At 37.2% G+C, this 24,741-nt stretch overlaps 1 protein-coding gene across 3 annotated transcripts in view; it reads right to left on the bottom strand.

Annotated features, from left to right (window-relative positions):
- Positions 1–24,741, bottom strand: part of PPME1 (protein phosphatase methylesterase 1) — an 82,180-nt gene that overhangs the window by 42,584 nt on the left and 14,855 nt on the right. For 2 of the 3 annotated variants that reach the window (XM_034995498.1, XM_034995500.1), the window contains exons 2-3: positions 11,864–11,957; positions 11,210–11,302 (exon numbers count right to left, since the gene is read on the bottom strand). In XM_034995498.1, the coding sequence (XP_034851389.1) occupies positions 11,210–11,302; positions 11,864–11,957 (187 nt within the window). Of the gene's footprint in view, positions 1–11,209; positions 11,303–11,863; positions 11,958–23,310; positions 23,428–24,741 lie in introns of those variants that run through there. The other variant, XM_034995499.1, reaches the window with a different exon arrangement.

Raw genomic sequence — 24,741 nt, 5'->3', positions numbered from 1 at the left:
GGACACTTAGGTTGCTTTTATATCTTGGCTATTGTAAATAATGCTGCAGTAAACATAGGGGTGCATGTATTTTTTCAAATTAGTGTTTTCATTTTCTTTGGGTAAATACCCAGGAGTGGAATTATTGAATATATGATCTTTCTACTCTTAATTTTTTGAGGAACCTCCATACTGTTTTCCACAGCAGCTGTACCAATTTACATTCCCACTAACAGTGCACAATAGATGCAGAAAAAGCATTTGACAGAATTCAACATCCATTCATGACAAACCTCTCAACAAAATGAGTTTAGAGGGAACATACCTCAATATAATAATAAAGCCCAAATACAAAAAACCTACAGCTAACATCATACTCAATGGCAAAAAACTGAGAGCTTTTCATCTAAGATCAGGAATAAGACATAGATGCTCACTCTTGCCACTTTTGTTCAACAAAGTACTGGAAGTACTAGCCACAGCAATCAAATTATATTCCCACCAACAGTGCACAACGGTTCCTTTTGTCTACAGCCTTTCCAATGCTTGTCTCTTTTCTTTTTGATAATAGCCAACAGTTGTGAGGTGATAACTCATTGTGGTTTTGATTTGCATTTTCCCAATGATTAGAGATGTTGAATATCTTTTCATGTACCTGTTGGCCATTTGTATGTTCTCTTTGGAAAAATGTCTATTCAAGTCTTTTGTCCATTTTTTTTAAAGGTTTTATTTATTTCAGAGAAGGAGAGCATGAGACAGACAGAGATCATGAGCAGGGGGGAGGAGTAGAGGGAGAAGCAGACTCCCCCCTGAGCAGGAAGTCCTATGTGGGACTCGATCCCAGGGCCCTGGGATCATGATCTGAGCTGAAGGAGAGACACTTAACTGCCTGAGCCACCCAGATGCCCTTTTGTTCATTTGTTAATTGGATTTGTTGTTGTTGTTATTGAGTTATATGGATTTCTTACATATTTTGGATATTAACCACTTATCAGATAGATGGTTTGCAAATATTTTCTCCCATTCTGTAGGTTGCCTTTTCATTTTGCTGATAGTTTTTTCTTTTTCTTTTTTTCTTTTGACTATGCAGAAGCTTTGGGGTTTGATGTACTCTCACTTGTTTCTTTTTGCTTTTGTTGCTTGCGCTTTTCGTGTCATACCCAAAAAATCATTGTCAAAACTAATGTCAAGGGACTTTCTCCCCCCATGTTTTCTTCTAGTAGTTTTACAGTTTCAGGTCTTACATTTTAATCTTTATTTTTTATTTATTATTTTTTTAAGATTTTATTTATTTGACAGAGAGAGACACAGTGAGAGAGGGAACACAAGCAGGGGGAGTGGGAGAGGGAGAAGCAGGCTTCCCGCTGAGCAGGGAGCCCGATGTGGGGCTCAATCCCAGGACCCCGGGATCATGACCTGAGCCGAAGGCAGACGCTTAACGACTGAGCCACCCAGGTGCCCACATTTAAATCTTTAATCCATTTCAAGTTAATTTTTGAGAGTGATGTAAGATAAGTCCACTTTCATTCTGCATGTGGTTACCCAGTTTTCCCAACACCACTTATTGAAGAGACTATCCTTTCTCCATTGAGTCTTCTTGGTTCCCCGATCAAATATTAGTTAATCATATACGCATGGCTTTTATTCTAGTGTGGCAAACGAAGACCAGAAAACAATGAAAGAACTAAGTAAATTCAGAGAGTAACATGTTTTATAAATAATGAGAAAGTGTCAGAGCATGTCCATAATAATTTTTCTCTTTAAAGGTATTCATTAGAGTAACAGAAGTAGAAACAGACTTGCAAATGGCAAGATTTCATTCTGTCTGATGGCTGAATAATATTCCATTGTGTGTATATGTGTGTGCATGTACACACATCTTTTTATCCATTCATCCATCAGTGGACATCTGGGCTCTTTCCATAGTTTGACTAGTGTGGACATTGCTGCTGTAAACACTGGGGTGCATGTGACCTTAGAATCACTATGTTTGTATGCTTTGGATAAATACCTAGCAGTGCAATTGCTGGGCCATAGGGTAGCTCTATTTTTAACTTTTTGAGAAACCTCCATCTTGTTTTCCAGAGTGGCTGTACCAGTCACTCTGGAGAGGGTTCCCCTTTCTCTGAATCCTCACCAACATCTGTTACTTCCTGAGTTGTTAACCTTAGCGATTCTGACAGATATAAGGTGATATGGCATTGTAGTTCTGATTTGTATTTCCCTGATGCTGAATGATGTTGAGCATTTTTTCATGTGTCTGTTAGCCATTTGTATGTCTTCTTTGGAGAAGTGTCTGTTCATGTCTTCTGCCCATTTCTTGGCTGCATTTTTTGTTTTGGGGTGTTGAGTTTGATGAGTTCTTCATAGATTTTGGATACCAACCCCTTATCTAATACATCATTTGCAAATATCTTTTCCCATTCCATAGGCTGTCTTTTAGTTTTGTTGACTGTTTCCTTTGCTGTGCAAAAGCTTTTTATCCTGTTGAAGTCCCAATAGTTCAGTTTTGCTTTTGTTTCCCTTGCCAAGATTTTAGAGAGAGAGAGAAAGAGAGAGAGAGAGAGAGCGTGTGCACACAAGGGGGGGGGGGTAGGGCAGAGGGAGAGAATCTTCAAGCAGTTTCCCCACTGAGTGTGGAACCCACCATGGGGCTCAATCTCACGAGATCATGACCTGAGCTGAAATCAAGAGTCGAATGCTCAACTGACTGAGCCACCCAGCTGCTCCGTTTTTTTGGTAGTTTTTTTTATTACTGATTCAGTTTTGTTTCTTGTAATTGGTTTATTCAGATTTTCTATTTCTTCCTAGTTCAGTTTTGGAAGATTATATGTTTCTAGGAACTTATCCATTTATTCTAGGTTGTCCAGTTTGTTGGCATGTAATTTTTCATAGTATTCTTTTACAATCCTTTGTATTTCTGTGGTATCAGTTGTTACTTTTCTTTCATTTCTGAATTTACCTATTTGCGTCCTTTCTATTTTTTCTTGATGAGTCTAGCTAAGGATTTGTCAATTTTATTTATCTTTTCAAGATAAATAAATCATGAACTTACTCTTGATTTCACTGATTTTTTATTGTTCTTTTAGTCTCTACATCTTTTATTTCTGCTCTGATCTTTATTATTTCCTTTCTTCTGCTCACTTGGGCTTTGTTTGTTCTTTTTCTAGTTCCTTTAGCTGTAAGATTAGACTGTTTTGATTTTTTCCTTGTTTCTTGAGATAGGCTTGAATTGCTATATAATTCCCTCTTAGAACAGCTTTTGCTGCAACCCAGAGATTTTATGGCTTTTACTTCTTGTGGTTAACTTTTGAAAGTTAACCTGCCCCAACATCATATATGAATGTTCTTAAGGTTTGTTTTTTTAATTCAGCAGTTTAATCCATTTGGATTGTTATTTTTGTTGTATATTAAATTTTATTTCTTTATTCTTTCTCCAAATATCACACTATTGATAGTTTTAGAATATCTTTTGATATCTGAGAGTGCGTGTCCCTTCTCACTCTTTTTCAAAATTATCTTGGTCATCACTGGGCATGTATTCTTCTGTGTGTATTTTAGAGTTTGTTGATCAAGTCTCATGAAAAATCCAATTGAGATTTTAACATGTTTATCAGATTCATACAGGAACATGATTTACTTGTCTATTCAGGTTTTCTTTTATATCCTTCTGTGAAGTTTAATGTTTTCTCCATAAATGCCTTACACTGTTTTTTTTTAATAAGGCTTATGGCCAGATATTTTATGGTTTTGTTGCTTTTAGGAATAGGATCATTTTTCCTGTCATATTTCCAAATTTAGAAAGTGCTAATACTTAGAAAAGGCAGATTTTAAGATACTGATTTTGTAAACTATGGCTTAACTAGTAGTTTGTTAGCTGATTTTCTAGGAGGGCAATATTTTGAAATAATGACAATTCTCAATCTTTTCAAATCTTGAAAACTCATTTTTCTTTCTAGTTTTGTTTGGCCAGAACCCTAGTATAAATGTTGGAAAAAGCATCCTTATCTTGTCCTTGACTTTAAAAGAAAGTGTCTAATGTTTCACCACTAAGTGTATTTATATAATTTTCTGGTATATAAACTTAATAAAGTTAAGGGAGTTCTTCACCTATTCCCAGTTGCCAAGAGTTTGCAACCTAAGTGAGTACTGTATTTGATCAAGACCCTTTTTGATATCAAGTGAAGTGAGAGATTAATTATACTGATGGATTTTCTAATGCTGAACCATTCTCAGATTCCTATGACAAAACCTAGTAGATTACAGTGTATTATTACTTTACTACACTACTGGATTCAATCTGCTGTTATTTAGAATTTGCATCTATTTTATAACTGAAATTGGTTCATAGTCTTCCTGAATTTTTGTGGCCTAGGTTTGGTATTAGACTGATGCTACATTCATAAATAAATTGGGTAGCTTAAAACAGTACTATTCTAAGTAGTGTTTTTACATGGTGAAAAAATCTAATTAAACATTCTCCTTTTTGGGAGAAATTAACATGCCATAAGATATCAAATATTTAGAATTGTGTAATACAAGGAAAACCTTTTAACTAGTCTGCCTGCCTCCACTGGTGTCTCTGGCCCAATCCATTAGCTATAGTAGTATCTTGATTAACAACCTTCAATAACTTATTGCCTAAAACAGTGATACTCAATTAGATGTAGGTAGAGGTATATCAAAATATTCAACTTCCCTGAACTTTCCAGTCTGGATGTGTTTGTGATTATTTCAAGCAAAACATGCTTTCCATACCCCCTCCCTAATTTTGACATGCCTAAAATATATTTAATGTGGATATGGATGGGAAAGTGTTTAAAACCAGTTCCCTTTATTATTACCCTGAAATAAAGACATAAGGTGTAATTCCCTAGCCTGGTATAAAAGGCCCTCCTATAATTTTGCCCCTGTGATCTCTCTAGTCACTTCCTGTCCTGCTCCCCACCCTCATACTTTAGACTCAAGCTACTTATAATTTCCAAAACATACTTCGTTGTTACAGCCTTCATTGCTTTTGCATTTCTCTCTCCTTGGAATGCCTTCTTTACTAATCCAACTTCTATTACGTCTTCAAAACCTAGTTCAGATGTCCTCTTTCTTTTTTTTTTTTTTTTTAAAGATTTTATTTATTTGACAGAGAGAGATACAGCGAGAGAGGGAATACAAGCAGGGGGAATGGGAGAGGGAGAAGCAGGCTTCCCACGGAGCAGGGAGCCCGATGTGGGGCTTGATCCCAAGACCCTGGGATCATGACCTGAGCCGAAGGCAGACGCTTAACAACTGAGCCACCCAGGCACCCCGAGATGTCCTCTTTTTTAATGCAACTTTCTTTATAGTCCCCTCAACCATCACCAGAGTTAATCATTTCCTCCTCTGTTACTTTTGTATCTTGCATATAGATGCTATAAATTTATCTAAAACTGAGTGCTTGAGTCAAGCACTTTATCAAGAGGCTCATATCTTTTACTCATTCTCACAATTTCCCTATTGACTTAGGTAGCGTTATACCCATTTTACAGATTGAGAAACTAAAGCTTGACAGATTAAGCTGTTTTGAGATTAAAACCCATTTGTTTGAAATGAAAGCTTTTATTTTATTTTTTTGCGTGTTATTTGTATAGACGTACCATCTTCATCTTTCCAATCTTCCCCATTAGACTCAAAACATCGTACGAACAAGAAGATAGGACGTGTTTAATTCTCTACTGTATCCATAGCACCTAACATACTGCCTGGTACAAAGTAGGGATTTAACAGGTTATTTCCTGATTACTTGATCTTATTAAAAAATGAAATCTCATTTTTCTATCCTTAGAACCCAGCACAAAACCTAATTATAGAATATACTCAGTAATTATTTGCTAACATGAACTGAATTAACTGGAAGAAGAAACAGAAATCAGCAGACACTTCAGATTCAATTCACATTTGGTTGGTTCCAGGTCCCTCAGAGTTACCAAAGCTGGGAACAACTGGAGACTGGCAAAACCTAGGCTTCTGAGGCTGCATGTGCTAATGAGATACCACTGCTCCTCTCCTTTCTGTCAAACTTCAATTTCTGCTTAGTTCTTGATTCTCCAACAGCAATTAGGCCAGTCTGTTATACCCAGTACTTGCTGATGGGTGAAGGCTACAGAGTCCTAAGTATAACCCACTATATATGATCATTATAGTAACAACTACTTTATTGGATATAACCAAGGAATAAAGGATTGCAAAAAATTAATTTTCTAGAAACCTAAACCCTATCCTTTAAAACACCATAATTTCCCTCTATTAGTTATAACTCTTTGCTAGTTCCACAAAAATGACTATATATATATATATATACCTATAGATATATATATATAATAGTGAATGAAATTCAAAGAATTTCAAAATATATATATATATATATAATTTACTTTTCTCCTGTTACTAAAGCCAGAGCAGAAATGCTTTCTCTTGATAGTTAAGAGGATTTCTTTGGGTGAATCTCCGGATCACCCTCCCAAAAAAAGAAAACCACAAAACATTTAGATGGAAAATGAGTTATATTCAGGTCCAGGGATTTTACAGAGTGATGGATAAGAAGGAACTCTGAAAGATACATTCATAATTAAATCCTCTAATATGCACTCTGCTAGTACACTACTGAGATGATGCTTACTTTTCCTCTGTAGAAGTCCTGAGCTGCTTTGAAATAGTCCTAATCATTCCAAGTTCTGCCTTATGTGTGTCAAAAATACGGCTCCATGGTTTCTGCCCTGAGTCTCTACTCTTCAGTAGTACAGAACCAGTCTTCAGAGAAACATGCACACTGGAGACAGATATAGGTAGATTTGAGTTTTGGTACTGTCATTGGCTGTGATTCCTCTAAATTTCAATGTTCTCATCTGCCTAACTTTATAGAAGTACAGAAAGGATTAAATGGGATCATGCACATAAGCACTTCGCACAGTAACTGGCATCTGGTAAATGTTTAAAAGATCTGGTTCACTTTTTAAAAACTATTACTATAGTTGAAGGTAAACATTACATCTCCCAAGTCTTTCCTTTTTTCAGGCCAAACATTTTCAGTTCCTTCAACTGTTCTTCGACTGCTATGGTTTCAAGTATTCTAATCATGGCTGCTCTTTCCTGGACAAGTTCCAGTCTGCCAGTGTCCCTTTAACTGGTGGTATCCAGAGCTGAATACAAACTTTCAATTGAATACAAACTTTTTCCTCTGAAAATAGTTTCCATTAAAGAAAAAAAAAATCTTTAAGTTACAAAAGTAATAAGATATACACATACAACTGAAAAACAAAACCTAGAAAATAGAAAAACAGAAAAAAAAAGTAGTTTTTTTCCAAAGTGTTCAGGGAGAATTGTATGTATGTATGTATTTGTATTTTTTAAAGATTTATTTATTTATTTATTTGAGAGAGAGATAGAGAGCACGCATGCACAAGCAGGGGAGCTGCAGAGGGAGGAGGAGAAGTAGGCTCCCCACTGAGCAGGGAGCCTGATGTGGGGCTTGATCCCAGGACTCTGGGATCATGACCTGAGCGGAGGGCAGACACTTAACCGACTAAGCCACCCAGGTGCCCCAAGAATTGTTTTTTTGTTTTGTTTTCATATTTTATGCATTTATTTGCGAGAGAGAGGGAAAGGGAGAAACAGGCTCCCCACTGAGCAGGTAGCTTAATGAGGGGCTTGATCCCAGGACCCTGAGATCATGACCCGAGCCGAAAGCAGACACCTAACTGACTGAGCCACCCAGGCTCCCCCGGAGAATTGTTTTTATTTTTTTCTAATTTTTTTTCCTTTTTTAAAAATTATTTTATTTATTTGACAGAGAGACACACAGCGAGAGAGGGAACACAAGCAGGGGGAGTGGAAGAGGGAGAAGCAGGCTTCCCGTTGGCCAGGGAGCCCGAGGTGGGGCTTGATTCCAGGACCCTGGGCAGACACTTAATGACTAAACCACCCAGGTGCGCCCTAGGAGAATTGTTTTTAAACATTGCATAATATTATGTCTTATAGGTACATCCAGTTTATTTGACCATTTACTTATTGTTGGACACTGGGATTGCTAATTTTAGACAAATAGCTTTTCATGTATTTGGTATTATTTCCTTAGAACAGATTCCTAGAAGTATGACGTCTGTGTCAAATGGTATAAGTATATTGATAATTCAAAGTGCTAAATTACTTTCCAAGAGCGCTCTATTTGACACTAAGGAAAAGAACAATGAAGTAGGAGCTGGAAGATGTGATTTCTAGTCCCAGCGTTTGAAAGTATTTGTTTTTGCCTTTGCCAACACTGAGAATTCGTTTTGGAAAATATTAATTTGATATCTAAAAAAAATGATACCTCCTATGTGAATCATATCTGATTACTAGTGAGGATGAACTTTCTCATGTCTGTTTGTTCTCCATGAACTGTGTCTTCATGTCCTTTGGTCTTGCATATCCTGTATCTGGGATTTTTCTAACCATGATATATAACTTTATGTATCAGCCATATGTAAATGACTTACATTTGATAAAGCCTTTAGAATGATTACATCTTTTCTGCTTTCTCAAACAGGATAGAATGAACAAAATTTATCCTTTTAATTGTTCAAGGTCAGTTTTAACTTATTCAAGGAATAACTATTGAGCACCAACTTTAGGACAGGCCCTGTGTACTGTCATATCAAAAGTGAATAAGGCACAGTTCCTGCTGTCAAGGATCTCATGATCTAGCATCATAAATATCAATCAGAGTTGTTCATCTCTTCCTTTGGCTGTCAGTATACTTGTCCCACTGCTATGCTAGTGACTTTTTGTTTCTATTTTACTACAGTATTGTACCAATTATCATCTGGGTGGATGTCTGAGGGTAAGTCTGTCTCTCAGGATCATAAGGTGCTTGGGCTTATTCCTGCTGTTTGCCATGGCTGCCTTCTGGATCATGTTCTAGTGCTTACAAAAATATGACCTCTGGAGTAAAGTCAATTGCCAGAGTACTAACTTTTACATAGCCATTTTTATTTTCAAAGCACTGTCACATATAAACTCAGTCAGTGGGCTGGTACACTGTCAAGAATAACAACAAAGAAGGGCAGGTAAATGTAACCAGCAAAAGTCCAAGCTATTAAGCTCAGTGGTAAGGAATTTCCTTGATTATACAAGTAAACCAGGTAAACAATTGGGACATAATGACCTATCTATAAAAGACTTTCACAAAGTATGGGATGCCAAAGGATGTTTTAGAAAAAAGGAATTGAGTGGTCAAATACATTTGGAAGACATAGTTGAAATGAAATAGATTTATTTAGAAGAACATCCTAAAGGCTTTAATAACACATTGATATATTGTGAATTTCTGAGAGAAATCAGAGAAAGATATTATATATTTCTTAAACTCATTTAATCACAAAACCCCTATTTCATTTACATCTCATGGCACTTGTAACCTGTAGACTATACTTTGGTAAAAGAAGAACTAGAGATTTCCTCTACAATAACATGTATAATAATGTCAGCAGTTATTTATCAATCACCTCCTCTATGCCAGTCACTTTCCATGTTATTTCATCATTTCTATGAGATAAAAATATTTAATATCAATATATGTCAACAAATCACTTATTATAATATTTGTACATGACTTTAAAATTTACAGTTTTCATAGTCCATTATTTTACATAATTTTCAAAGAAACCTTAAAGTATAAGAAGACTGTATTTGGAGAATAAAGGCTTACATGGCTTGTTCTATTGGTTCAGGGCAACCAGAGTACATTTACTTACTACTATACTACATATGCTTACTACTATAGTTGCTACATTAGGAACAGGCATGTGATGCCATTACTCATTCATTCAAGAAACATTCCTTGAGCATACAATTATGTGCCAGGCATAACTAACCCATGGTCTTCACATCACAATCTAGTTACCTAGTTGAGTAATGTAAATGATCAAAGTGATGCTACTAAATGTGAAATGTGGCGAGTCCAAACTGAGCTGTGTTATAAGTGCCTATAATACATACTGAATTTCAAAGACAGTATAAAAAATAAAGTGAAATATCTCAGTAGTAAATTTTATACTGATTATCTATTAAAATGATAATACTTTGGGTACAATGGGTTAAATAAGATATATATTATTAAAAACAATTTCACCTGTTTCTTTTTACCTATTTTATGTCTCGACTAGATTTAAAATTACATATGTGGCGAAAAACCTACATATATGGTTTGCATTATATTTCTATTGGATGACACAGGTGTAGGGAGATGAAAGAGCCTGGCACTTAGAGGCAAATCAAACAGCTATGTCCTGAAGTTTGCTACTTTGAAAGGAAGTAGCAAACAAGATAGGAATCAAATTATTTAATAATTTAATAACAGATGAGTAAGTGCCTATGTGTTGAGAACTATTCCCAGTAATCCTGCTGCCAGGAACATAATGGTATGTTCAGGGCCCTCCTCAATTCCATAGACATCTAGCTCCAGTTACCTAGTACTGCATTCCCACTTGCTCCCATTTTCTGTACCTCAGACTCCTTAGTGGTAAACAGAGGAAGTATGTACATCTCCCTGATATAAGCCAGAAGAAAGAACAATTTCATTTTAAATAGGAATGTTGCTAGTATTTTCCTTAGCAGCACCTCTCCTTGCACAGAGTCAAGAACATCAGGAAGATCTAGAACTGGAAGCACTGACATAGACATACATCTTCTACTCTAGACAAGGGTATCATCAACTAAATATTGTTTATTTCCCAGTAGCTCACAAGTATCATTAAAATATAAAGCATTATTTTAAAAAAGAAAAAAATCTTTCCAAATAATTATGGAACATCTCCATGTGCAAAGTACTACACTAGGGTCTATGAAGGAGATAAATAAAGGATAGACATTATCTCTACCTAAAGAACCTGAATAGAATATTTCTGCTTATCTATTCTTAGATTACTTAGATACAGACCCCCATGTTTGACCAGGAACAAATCCCATCTCCTTCATCCCAAGGCAATATATATAGAACATTTTATAAAATGTTTGAAGAATTCATGCACTAAAGCTTACCCCAGTTAAGAACTTTAAAGAACAGGTGATCTTGGGCCTAACATGAAAAATATTCACAATCAACTCACACCCCTACTGTTCTTATATCAAGCTATATGAATGAACACAGAAGGAAGAATTAGGTTAGTCAAATTCATCCAGAAGTGAACAATGATTGCGCTATTATCAACTACTTACTTACCGTGAACACAGCCCAGGAAAGGGCAGAATGGCCTCCTCCATGCAGAAGGAGTAGGACAGGACCCTCTGAACCACTCTTGTAAACTCGAAAAGTGTATGAATAGTTAAAGATAATATATCTAAGCTTTTGCTCACTGAAGTTTTTGATTGATTATTTAATAGTTAATAATACTGATTAGAAAACTCAGGCAGTACACCAGGCTTTACGTAAAGTTGCAGACTTCCAAACTTAAGAGATACTTAAATAAAAGTTTCTGAAATACCAAACCTGTTTTTGAAGCATGGAGCCAGTATGACCACTTCTTCAATGGGGACAAAAAAAAAGATTCCCTTTGCCCTAATGAGTATATTTGGTCCCTGGTTTCTAGACACTAAACTGATTCAACTCACCTGATTCATGAAAACTTCCCCTGGGCCCTTAAGAGATATATCAGTTTCAGGAATTTAATTCTTAATCCATTCCCCATGCATTAGACAATTATATCCAAGTACGATATTGACACAGACTTACAGGTTAAATTCCATGCTGTACAAATACAGGTGGGGAATAAAAATGAGATAAACAGCAGGACTAAAGAACATTTTAGAACCTGAATATGTCTTCTTAGACAGCATTATAAGCTTGCTAAAGAATAAACCATTTTGCAAAGGATATATCCTTGCCAGTTTCATTTTCTACTTCTACATCTTCCATGGACTCAAAGTACTGACTCCAAGAAACAGGGGAAAAGTCTCGCTTTCTTCCAGGGCTAAGGAAAAAAAAAGAGAGAGAGAGTTCATGTAAAAAATAGTTATGCATGAAAAGATAAAATCTTGATTGATAAATGCTAAATGTAAATATGAAATGAAAATTCCAAGGGTATTATCTCTTAAAGAATGATCAGTTTTCATACAGAAAGCATCACATTAAAGATGTGTTTTAAAAAGTTCAAGTTAAGATTTAAGAGTAAAATTGTTAGGATTTTTAAAAATTCATTAGTATATTTTAATCACAAATATATCTCGTGTATATACACCACAAAACCTACTAGTTCTCTCTCCTTGTTCTTGGCTATCGGCTCATTCCTATCCTCTCAAGCCATTTTAAATCAATCCTGCAATAGTCATTTTTGGTCACTATTTCTTCTTTATATTTTTAATCCCTCACATTATTTCATGCTTTTTTTATTATTTCCAACCCATCAATATACAACCTTCATAAAAGGCAAACTGGCAATGCCTTAACTTCTGGGAATTTATCCAAAGATATGCTCATGCAGAAGTGAAATGACTTATCTATTTAATGTAGCATTGTTTATAATAGAGAAAAATTAGAAACAACTTAAATATCCATCAACAGGTGATAGATGAAAATAAGTTGTGGTACACAGAGAAATAATATTTAGTTATAAAAAGATGAAAGCAATTATATGCTGATTATATTCTTTGTATATAGATACACTGTTAAGTAAACAAACGATGCACCATACTACTTTTGGGTAAAAATGGGAAGTATGTGTAGATATAATTGCTTATATATGTTTAGGATATCTCTGGAAGAATATTGATGTAACATTTGATATATCCTGGCAGGGGAACTATGCCTGGGAGATGAGAGGGACAATTTTCAATGTACATCCCTTTCTATCTTCTGATTTTTGAACCACAAATTATTTTTAAAAAATTATTCTAAAACAAAAATAACCAGTAAATGTCTATTTGCAACCTATGTCTTCAACCTTGGATGAAATACAAGAAAGGAACCCTGAGCCTTACCCTATTTCCATACCTATTTTCCTCAGTAATGGAGGAAATTCAGAATTCTGTCAGCAGCAAAATGTTACCTCCTGCCAAGTATCTTCCTATATATGCCATGGGGGCAAATTGAGAATATATACGAAGTATAATGCAAAGCCCCTTTGAAAGACTTAAGTTAGTACAAAAGCACTCTAGGTTGACTATAATATGGGAATTACAATGGAGCAACTGCACCATTAGGTATATATTCTTTCAACAATCAAACATTTATTGAACATCTACTCTCTTATGGCATTGAACAGATCAGTAGTTCTCAATCCATATAACAATAAGCAGCTTTTAAAAATACCGATGCTTGGGTTTCACTTCTAAAATTGCTTTAAATGGCTTGAAGTGTGGCATAGGCACTGATCATTTTTAAAGTTCCCCAAGTTGAAAGAGGGGTGCTAGGAATACAAAGGTAAATGATTCGGAATGAGAGTAGAGTTCAAATTCCTCACAGTTCCTACCATTTCCCTATAATACCCTGCAAATCCCTAACAGTTACAGTATGGATTTGGGCAAATTCAAATTATTTAAATTCTTTCTGCCTTGGATTATAGCAACTGAACAAAATATGATTTTTCTTTCTTTCATTTTTTGTTTTGAGAGAGAGAGAGCACATGTGCGTGGGGAGGGGGGGAGAAATAAGGGGGAGCGGGGAGAGGGAGAGAATCTTAAGCAGGCTCCACACTCTGTGGGGGGCTTGACATGGGGCCGATCTCATGACCCGAGCTGAAACCAAGAGTTGGACACTTCACTGACTGAGCTACCCAGGTGCCCCAAATAACATACCTTTTAAAGGAATCTAATACAACTGGCATTTAGTAGTTGCTCCGTAAATGAGTAAAATCCTATCTCCTGATAGAAAAACTGCCTATGCAGAAGTAAACTCCAACTTCAACCTAGACCTATTTTTTCTGGTTTGCTGGTTGCACTTGAGTTCCTACTGGAAAACTAAAAGTAGAATTCTTAATTCTACTGACTCATTAGTCACTCACAAATCCACCTATGCATATACTAATTTTGAGTATAACAACCACACATGGCATGTCAAACATGTCATAATGGATTCTAAGGATCTATGGATGAATTTTTAATGTCTGGCCCTAGGATATCATCACAGTAATAGTATCTAACATTTACTGTGCAACAACAGTGAATCACTCTGCCAAGTAATTTACAGGCATGATTCCATTTAATCCTCATAAAACTCTTGAGTTATTTTTACCCCCATTACACATATAACAGATTTAGAGATATGAAGTAACTTACCCAAGGTTATAGAACTAACTACTAAATAAGTGGCAGTGACAGGATTCAAATCCAATTCCATCACTCTTCAAAGCCTCTGCTCTTTACCCCAGTGCTATATTAATTCTCAGATCCTTTTTTTCTCTCTCTTTCATTTATGCTTCTGAAAAGTAATAAGGCTTTAGAATATATTATCAGAAATTTCCTTTTCAGAGTCTTTGCAAAGCTCACAGAAACTTCTCAAGTTAGCCAGGGACCAGAAAAAATCACTAGTTTGTATAAGTAGAAATTATTCCTAGAACACCTTCCACTTCTAATTCCCTTCATTAAGAAAAAAAAAAGTTCTAGGGACTACCCAATGTATACCAACATATGAGTAATTCACATCTTGTTAAAGAGCCTGTAATCTATACCTCCAAAGGTTGTTCCTACTTAAACAGAAATTTTTCTGACATACTCCTTTGAAAATCTAATTGTTTATATCCTCTACAAGTTCAGGAATTTTGCAACCAATGTTAGACATGAAGTAGATAGCAAGGATCTTACATTGATCTTCACATTCTAGTCAGAAAGAATATTCTGTATTTTAGGGATGTAGTTTTAGTTCTTTTTAAAAACAGTTTGCTTTTGGGGTGCCTGGGTGGCTCAGTCGTTAAGCGCCTGTCTTCGGCTCAGGTCAAGATCCCAGGGCCCTGGGCTCAAGCCCCGCATCGGGCTCCCTGTTCAGTGGGAAGCCTGCTTCTCCCTCTCCCACTCCCCCTGCTTGCGTTACCTCTCTCGCTGTGTCTCTCTGTCAAATAAATAAATAAAATCTTCAAAAAAAAAAAATAGTTTGCTTTTTATTCTATGCCTACCTATTTTATAGTCATTACAGTCCATGTAGGCTTTTTAGTTATAATTTTTAAATAAATTAATGACTTTTTTTCTCCCTGGAGTCATAATGGAAGAATTTTGAAGTAATAAAAAAAACTTGCAAAAGCATAACAAAGTTAATATACACTTTATAATTTTTTAAGAGAGAGAGAAAGGGAACAAAATGGGGGGAGGGGCAGAGGGAGAGAGAGAGAGAATCTTAAGCAGGCTCCACACCCAGCACGGAGGCCAAGGCAGGACTTGATCTCATGACCCTAAGATCATGACCTGAGCTGAAGTCAAGAGTTGGACGTTTAACTAACTGAGCCACACAGGTGTCCCAAGGTTAATTTATACTTTAAAAATGAGGATTTATTCACCAAGAACCTGTTATATGTATCAGGCTGGAACTGAGGTGGGATGATAGGAGATGCTGGGATAATTATAAAACTAGTGATACAATGCCTCTGCTCTTAAGAAGCTAATGTTAAGGGGCGCCTGGGTGGCTCAGTCGGTTAAGCACGTCTGCCTTCGGCTCAGGTCATGATCCCAGGGTCCTGGGATTGAGCCCCACATCGGGCTCCCTGCTCCGCGGGAAGCCTGCTTCTCCCTCTCCCACTCCCCCTGCCCCCTGCTGTGTTCCCTCTCTCGCTGTGTCTCTCTCTGTCAAATAAATAAATAAAATCTTTTTTTTAAAAAAAGAAGCTAATGTTAAATATGTAAATATCTAACATAAGGTAGAGTTAAATGCCTGAAGAGGTATAGCTAAAGTGCTGTGAATGTTCAAAGGAGGGAATAAAGATTAGTTAAAAAAAAGATTACTTTTAGTTTGAGAAATAAAAAAGGGCTTCAAAGAAAAAATAACAGTTAAGCTAGGCATTGAAGGCTAGACAGAATTTGGACTGATAGAAATAGGGAAGGGTAAGGAAGACATGTCAGGCTGGCAGAAGGGCACAAATAAGGACCCAGTATGGTGCCTATCATAGGGAACACTGATAAAAAACACACAAAAATAGCTAAATGCAACAAGGTAGAAATAAGTACAATGGTTCTGAAAAACTAAAAGAAGCTTATAGAACTAAAAGCAGATCATGGAGAAAGAATGATATTAGATATAATAAGGTGGGGAATATATGTTCTTTTTCTGTTATTTGTGTGTTAGGGTCCCAAAAGTCTGATAGAGTTTGGATGGTTCAGATTAAAGTATTTCAGAAAAGTCAATGTGTCGAAAGGTCCAAGATGGACTTGATTCTGGGAAGAGTTTGGATGGTTCAGATTAAAGTATTTCAGAAAAGTCAATGTGGCGAAAGGTCCAAGATGGACTTGATTCTGGGAAAAAAATGTTGCTGCAGTAACCTGCTTAGAAGAGGGGAGTCTATTAAATGTGAGACAGGAATCCATCAAAATCCTAGAGGAGAACACAGGCAGCAACCTCTTTGACCTCAGCAGCAGCAACTTCTTCCTAGAAACATCGCCAAAGGCAAGGGAAGCGAGGGCAAAAATGAACTATTGGGACTTCATCAAAATAAAAAGCTTTTGCACAGAAAAGGCAACAGTCAACAAAACCAAAAGACAACCAACAGAATAGGAAAAGATATTTGCAAATGACATATCAGATAAAGGGCTAGTATCCACAACCTATAAAGAACTTCTCAAACTCAACACCCAAAGAACAAATAATCCAATCAAGAAATGGGCAGAAGACATGAACAGACATTTTTTCCAAAGAAGACACCCAAATGGCCAACAGACACATGAGAAGGTGCTCAACATCACTCCGCATCAGGGAAATCCAAATCAAAACCTCAATGAGATACAACCTTACACCAGTCAGAATGGCTAAAATTAACAAGTCAGGAAACAACAGATGTTGGGGAGGATGCAGAGAAAGGGGAGCCCTCCTACACTGTTGGTGGGAATGCAAGCTGGTGCAGCCACTCTGGAAAACAGTATGGAGGTTCCTCAAAAAGTCGAAAATAGAAGCTACTGTACGATCCAGCAATTGCACTACTGGGTATTTACCCCAAAGATACAAATGTAGTGATCCGAAGGGGTACGTGCACACCAATGTTTATAGCAGCAATGTCCACAACAGCCAAACTATGGAAAGAGCCAAGATGTCCAACAACAGATGAATGGATAAAGAAAATGTCATATATATATACACATACATACAATACATACATACAATGGAATATTATGCAGCCACCAAAAAATCTTGCCATTTGCAACGACATGGATGGAACTAGAGGGTATTATGCTAAGCGAAATAAGTCAATCTGAGAAAGACATGTATCGAATGATCTCACTGATATGAGGAATACTTAACCTCAGGAAACAAACTGAGGGTTGCTGGAGTGGTGGGGGGTGGGAGGGATGGGATGGCTGGGTGATGGGTATTGGGGAGGGTATGTGCTATGGTGAGCACTGTGAACTGTGTAAGACTGATGAATCACAGACCTGTATCTCTAAAACAAGATAGTGGGAAGGGAAAAATGAAGGGGGGGAAATCGAAGGGGGAGACGAACCATGAGAGACTATGGACTCTGAGAAACAAGCTGAGGGTTTTGGGGGTGGGGGTGGGGATGGGTTAGCCTGGTGATGGGTATTAAGGAGGGCACATACTGAATGGAGCACTGGGTGTTATACGCAAACAATAATTCATGGAACACTACATCAAAAACTAATGATGTAAGATGACTAACATAACATAATAAAATAAAATTAAAAAAACAAAAAGAAGAAGGGAGTCTAGACTGGTAATGGAATTAAAAAGGAGGAAAACATAGAAAGACCTTTAAAAAAGGCAATCAACAAATCTCAGGAATGTTCAAGATATGGAAGATGACTGATAGTAGAGTCCAAGTCAATTCTAAAATTTTGAACTAACAGAGAGATGAATTATTATGTCTAACAATTTGTAAAAAAAAAAAAAAGCTACATATTATAGTTTTAGTATAAAACTTTAAAAAAATAAAGGACACATGTGATTACATTGGGCCCACCCCAATTCAGGATAATCTATTTTATTTTTAATATTTTATTTATTTATTTGACAGAGAGAGCACAAGATGGGGAGCAGCAGAGAGGGAGAAGCAGGCTCCCCACTGAGCTGGGAGCCCAATAAGGGACTCGATCCCAGGACCCTGGGATCATGACCTGAGCAGAAGGCAGATGCTTAACCAACTGAGCCACCCAGGCGCCCCAGGATAATCCATTTCAAAGTCAACTGATTAACAACCTTAATTTTCCTCTGCCATGTAAAATAATAAATATTTTATAGATAGAACCTGAGCATCTTTGAGGTGCCATTATTCTGGCTGCCACAGATTTCTAAAGTCTTTGTATTATTTCAGAAGAATGTCAGGAATATTGATTAAACTTGGGACTTCTATAGATTAAGTACTCATGTTTAAATGCCTCGGGCAAAATCTAAGAAATCCATTAAAAAAAACTGTAAGAACTGGTTACAAATTCACTAAGGTCGCAAAACACAAGATCAATATACAAAAATCAACTGTATTTCTGTAACTTTGCAATGAACAATCCAAAATGAAATTAAGAAAACAATTTCATTTATAGTATCATTGATCAGAAAAAAATACTTAGAAATAAATTTAAACAAAGAAATGCAACACTTATACACTGAAAACTACATAATGTTGCTGAAAGAAATTTAAGAAGGCATAAATAAATACAAAGGCACCTGCCACATTCATGAATCAGAAGATTTAATATTGTTAAAATGGCAATGCTCCCGAAAATGATTTACGGATTCGAAGCAATACCTATCAAGACTACATCTGGCTTCTTTGCAGAAATTGACAAGCTTATCCTAAAATTCATATGGAAATTCAAGGAACCCAAAATAGTCAAAACAATTTTTTTAAAGAAAGACAAAGTTGGTAGACTCATACTTCATGATTTCAAAACTTACTACAGAGCTACAGTAATCCAGACAGTGTGGTACTGATATATGGACAGATATATAAATCAATATGGAATTTAGAGTTTAGAAATGAATCTAAACATTTATGATCAATTGATCCCTGAAAAGAATGCCAAGATAAATCAGTAGGGAAAGAGGAGTCTTTTCATTGGATATTCACATACAAGGGAATGAAAGTGGACCCATTCCTCACATCATACACAGAAATTAACTTAAAATGGATCACAGACCAACAGATAAGAGTTAAAACTATAAAACTCCAAGAAGAAAACATAAGCATAAATCTTCATGATTCTGGGTTAGGCAATGGCTTCATAGCTATGATACCAAAAGCACAAGAAAAGATAAATTGAACTTATCAAAATTAAATATGTTTGTGCTTCAAAGGACACCATCAAAAACATGAAAAGACAACCCACAGAGTGGAAGAAAACACTTGCAAATCATAGATCTGATAAGGGACTTAAATCTAGAATATATAAAAAACTCACAACTCAGTATAAAGACTAATAACCCATTTTTTAAGATGAGCAAATGATTAGAATACACATTTCTCCAGAGAACAGCTACAAATGGCCAATAAGAACATAAAAAAATATACAGCATCATTAGTTACTAGAGAAATGCAAATCAAAACCACAATGAAGAACCACTTTACACAACCAGGATGGCTATAAACAAAAAGATCAATAATAACAAGTATTGCTAAGGATGTGGAAAATTAGAACCCACATATATTGCTGATGAGAATATAAAATGGTGCAGCCGCTTTGAAAAATAGTTTGTCAGTTCCTCAAAAGATTAAACACTGAGAGATACCATGTGATCCAGCAATTTCACTCCTAGGTATACCCAAGGGAAATGAAAACAAATGTCCACCTTAAAACATGTATACGAATGTTCACAGCGGCACTGTTTGTAATAGCTAAAATGTAGAAACAACTCAAATGTCCATCAACCACTGAATGGATAAATAAAATCTCATATCCAAACAACGGAATATCATTCGTCAATAAAAAGGAATGAAGTTTTACAACCTGCTACAACTTGTTGAGTGAAAATACTATGTTGAGTGAAAGAGGCCAATCACAAAAGATCACATACACTATATAATTCCATTATGGTAAATGTCCAAATTAGGTAAATCTATAGATAGGAATTAGATTAGTAGATGCCTAGGGCTGGGAGGTTTGAGGGAACCTGAGGGCTGACTGCTAATGGGTATGAGGATTTCTTTTTAGGGTGCTGAACATGTTGCAAAATTCATTGTGGAACTATGTTACCATGCTAAAAAAAAATGTATACTCTAAATGGGTTAGTTGTATGACATGTGAACTTCATCTCAATAAAACTGTTACCAAAAAATGTTAAGGTAACCACTCAAAGAATAGATTATAAATTTAAAAAAATAGAATGAGAAGCCAGGTCAGATGGAACAAAATACAAAATAAGATCAAAGAAATAAACCCAAATATATCAAGGATAGACTAAACTCACTAGAATATTCTCTAGGATAATCCATGCAAAAAAATGAAGCTGATCTGAAACAAATATCCTCAGGGGAGATTTTTTTTTTTTTTAATTCCAGCTATATACTATGTAAAAGAGACAAAGATGTTGTAGGCAGATACTAGCCAAATCAATTCTAGGCTAGATATTCTCAAAATTTAAGGCATTTTTCTATCATCTTCTAAGCAAGGTGCTATTGTTGAGATTTTTTTTACTAAGAATCCTTTTATCTCCCATATTTCTAAATTTTAATCTTAAACTAGAACATGCGACTGTCTAGAAGATTCCTTAAACTTTCTCTTCTACTGAATTTATATCTACTATACATAATTTCATTCTCAACAGCTATTTCTTGTTCTCTGAAACCAGGTCCCCCCCTTTTTTAAAAGAGCGTCTTATTCTTGTTTCATAGATACCATATTGTCTCTTGTCTCTCTGACAAGAGATACTAGTTTTTTTAAGGATTTTCTTTTGTTCTATGCATTATTATTTCCTTTTTCTCATTTTGCCTTGGTATCTGTCTTTTGTGTTAAAGGCTTTCCCTGGATAACTGGTGATTCTATGAGAGAACAGGGCTTGCTGACTATTGAATATGACTATACAGTTAATAAGTAGAGATGTAACCTTTTAAATAGTGGACTCTTCCCCCAAACATCAATGCTTGCCTTTTCTCTTAGGCCAGTCATTTCTCCAGACAGAAATCCTCCAATCTCCTGCCTGGGGACATAAGACTAGCTGTTAGGGGCGCCTGGGTGGCTCAGTCGTTGGGCGTCTGCCTTCGGCTCAGGTCATGATCCCAGGGTCCTGGGATCAAGCCCCGCGTCAGGCTCCCTGCTCGGCGGGAAGCCTGCTTCTCCCTCTCCCGCTCCCCTTGCTTGTGTTCCCTCTCTCGCTGTGTCTTTCTCTGTCATATAAATAAGTGAAATCTTTAAAAAAAGACTAGCTGTTAACCTTCTGGGAAAAGATCTGAATAGTCTCATTTGTTTACTCATTCAACAAACATTCACTGAGCACCTACAAGATACTATTTTAAGTACTGGGGATACTTCAGTGAACAAAACAGACAAAACTCCCTACTATTCTGGTGTTTGCACTCCAATAGAAGGAGACATAAGTAAAAATTTGTCAGGTAGTGGTGTCACGGAAAAAAATTAAGCCGGGGGGTGAAGGGTGGGGGGAGGGGGACAACAAATGCCGGGTTAGGAAGGGCTGTAGTTTTAAATCAGGTGGTTAGGGGAGGCACCTTTAAGCAAAGACCTGAAAGTGAGGGAGCAAGCCATGAGTGTGTCTAGAAGACAGAATGTATATCTTCGCTTAACCCCTGCTCTCATCCTGTTGCTTTACCTTTGTTGTCACATACCTACTCTGAGTGCAGAGACACTCTGGTTCATTTTCTCTAGAAGTTAACTGTCACACTGAGGGAAAGGAGATCTGGGAGTCTAAAGCTGCTTTATACAGATTTTCAATCAATCCTCCTGCTTTAGCCCCCTTTCCAAGGTACTCAGCACCTACAATTCCTGAGCCTGTATGGGGTTATGATATGGATTAGCCTGTACTTTTATTCTCCTTCTGTAGGTAGTTTTCAGTTTGCTCTTCTCTGTTAGTTAACAGTCAATTTGCTATCTTCCTAAATCTTGGTAGCCCATCTATCTTCTCTCCTCTATTTGTCCTTTGGTAGTATTCCTTTTTCCAAATTACTCTACCATAAATTAATAGGATTTGATAAGAGAATGGAGATAAATAAATGAATTAATTTCTACAACTCTCTGGGGTAGCCATTCCTATTTTGCAAATGAGAAAACTAAAGCCAAGGGAAGTTAAATAACTCATCCAAGACACAAAGCAGCTGAGCTAAAATCTTATTCTCAGGGTTACTTCCTTCAGTTTTCAATACTACCCTCAAAATAATACTAGGTTCTCCATTCTTGAAATCACCCAAGCTAGCAATGAGCAAGCAGAAATCCCCAGGAAGAGGTGAAAGAGGATTAGTTCCTGCTGTGGCGGTAGTGACTGGCAGAGGGCCCTAGTAGCAAGCCTGAGTACCACGGAGACTAAAGAAAAAGTCAAGGTTGGGGTGCTTAGCCGTTAAGTGTCTGCCTTTGGCTCAGGTCATGATCCCAGGGTCCTGGGATCGAATCCTGCATCAGGCTCCCTGCTCAGAGGGAATCCTGCTTTTCCCTCTCCCGCTCCCCCTGCTTGTGTTCCCTCTCTCGCTGTGTCTCCCTCTGTCAAATAAATAAAACTTAAAAAAAAGAAAAAGTCAAGGTTTACAAATGTAGATGGCAATGGGACAGAGCAGGAAGGTGGAGTGAGAAGGAAGAATCAAAGACAACTTTCAAGTTTCTCTGATGCCATTCACAAAGAGAGAACATAAGAGGCCATTTTAAAGAGCTCTAAGTTGGGGCGCCTGGGTGGCTCAGTCGTTAAGCGTCTGCCTTCGGCTCAGGTCATGATCCCACGGTCCTGGGATCGAGCCCCGCATCGGGCTCCCTGCTCTGCAGGAAGCCTGCTTCTCCCTCTCCCACTCCCCCTGCTTGTGTTCTCTCTCTCGTTGTCTCTCTCTGTCAAATAAATAAATAAAATCTTTAAAGAGCTCTAAGTTAATAAATACTGATTTACCATGGGATTGAAATCCTAGATTCTATTCCTATTAGTTTTCTTTGTTAGCCACTGGTGAATGTTGTTAATTGGGCATCATGGAATCCAAAAATGAAAACAGCATTTACCACAATGTCCTGCATTAGACAGGACAGGATACTTACGGCTCCATATATGATGTGGTTTCAAGCAACTGAATGAAGGCTTACTGATGAGGGAACAGAAGGCAAGCTTAGGACAAAGCCGAAGCTGGCACCCTACACCCCTCCCCCCACACTTTGGGATATATGTGACATTCCTCAAGCACTCCTGGCGGCCCTAAAGGAAAAACAAATGGTTAACTGATAGAGACCACAGTCCTGCAGGACAGGAGTCTCCCTCAGTTTACAAATGTCCTAGAGAGGGGCACCTGGGTGGCTCAGTTGTTAAGCGTCTGCCTTCAGCTCAGGTCATGATCCCAGAGTCCTGGGATCGAGTCCCACATCGGGCTCCCTGCTCCGCGGGAAGCCTGCTTCTCCCTCTCCCACTACCCCTGCTTGTGTTCCCTCTCTCGCTGTGTCTCTGTCAAATAAATAAATAAAATCTTAAAAAAAAAAAATGTCCTAGTGATTTACAAGGAAGAAGCTTTCTTATCAATAGCCTAACTTCCAAGAGACCCATAACTCAGTTTCCTGAAGCCCTAATATCACCCTCTCCTCCATAAAATTAAGGGAGGCTGAGGCAGAAGGAAATGTAAATAAAATTGAATTTCTTTTGAACCTGAAGCCCATTGACAAGGACGTGTGATAGGAGGAACGTAACATTCCTCCAGGAAACTCCCAACTGTCTTCATATTAGTGCCTATTAGAGGGAAAAACAACCTTGGCTTGACAGTAACCAGGCCTCCAGTATCCTGAGAGTCTTTAGCATATGACAGTCCTTCTGGACACCCCCTTTTGTCCTCACCTCCCCAACTCCTGAGTATATAATCAGCCACTCCTCAAGACCACAGGGCAGCAGCTCTTTCTGCCCACGGGTTCTGTCCCCGTGCTTTAATAAACCACCATTTTGCACCAAACACGCCTCAAGAATTCTTTTTTGGTCGTCGGCTCCGGACTCCACCTAACTGAACCTCACCTATATTCCAAAACTGCATCATTACCTCACTTAAGACCACTTTCAAATAAGATATTTAGTCCACAGGAACTTCCAACCTGCTGAGTCAGATCACACAAAAATATATACTTCAGGGGCACCTGGGTGGCTCAGTTGGTTGAGCGACTGCCTTCAGCTCAGGTCATGATCCTGGAGTCCCGGGATCGAGTCCCACATCGGGCTCCCTGCTCAGCAGGGAGTCTGCTTCTCCCTCTGACCCTCCCCCCTCTCATGTGCTCTCTCTCTCTCTCATTCTCTCTCTCAAATAAAATAAATAAAATCTTTAAAAATATATATATATACTTCATTTTGAATGGATGGATGAAGACAGATTGCTGCAGCATGGAAGAACTGTAATCTTATACCTCTGATAATAAAAGAATTCTGCTTTACTTAGGTTTAGAAAAATTTCTCAATTTTATTTCTGCCACTTACCCAACTTAATTAATAATTTATTTTTC

The sequence above is a fragment of the Mirounga leonina genome, unplaced genomic scaffold (genome assembly GCF_011800145.1).
Source record: "Mirounga leonina isolate KUSES-001 unplaced genomic scaffold, KU_Mleo_1.0 Mir_92, whole genome shotgun sequence".
In the NCBI taxonomy this organism is placed as follows: Eukaryota; Metazoa; Chordata; class Mammalia; order Carnivora; family Phocidae; genus Mirounga; species Mirounga leonina.
This window is presented reverse-complemented; position numbering and strand designations above follow the sequence as displayed.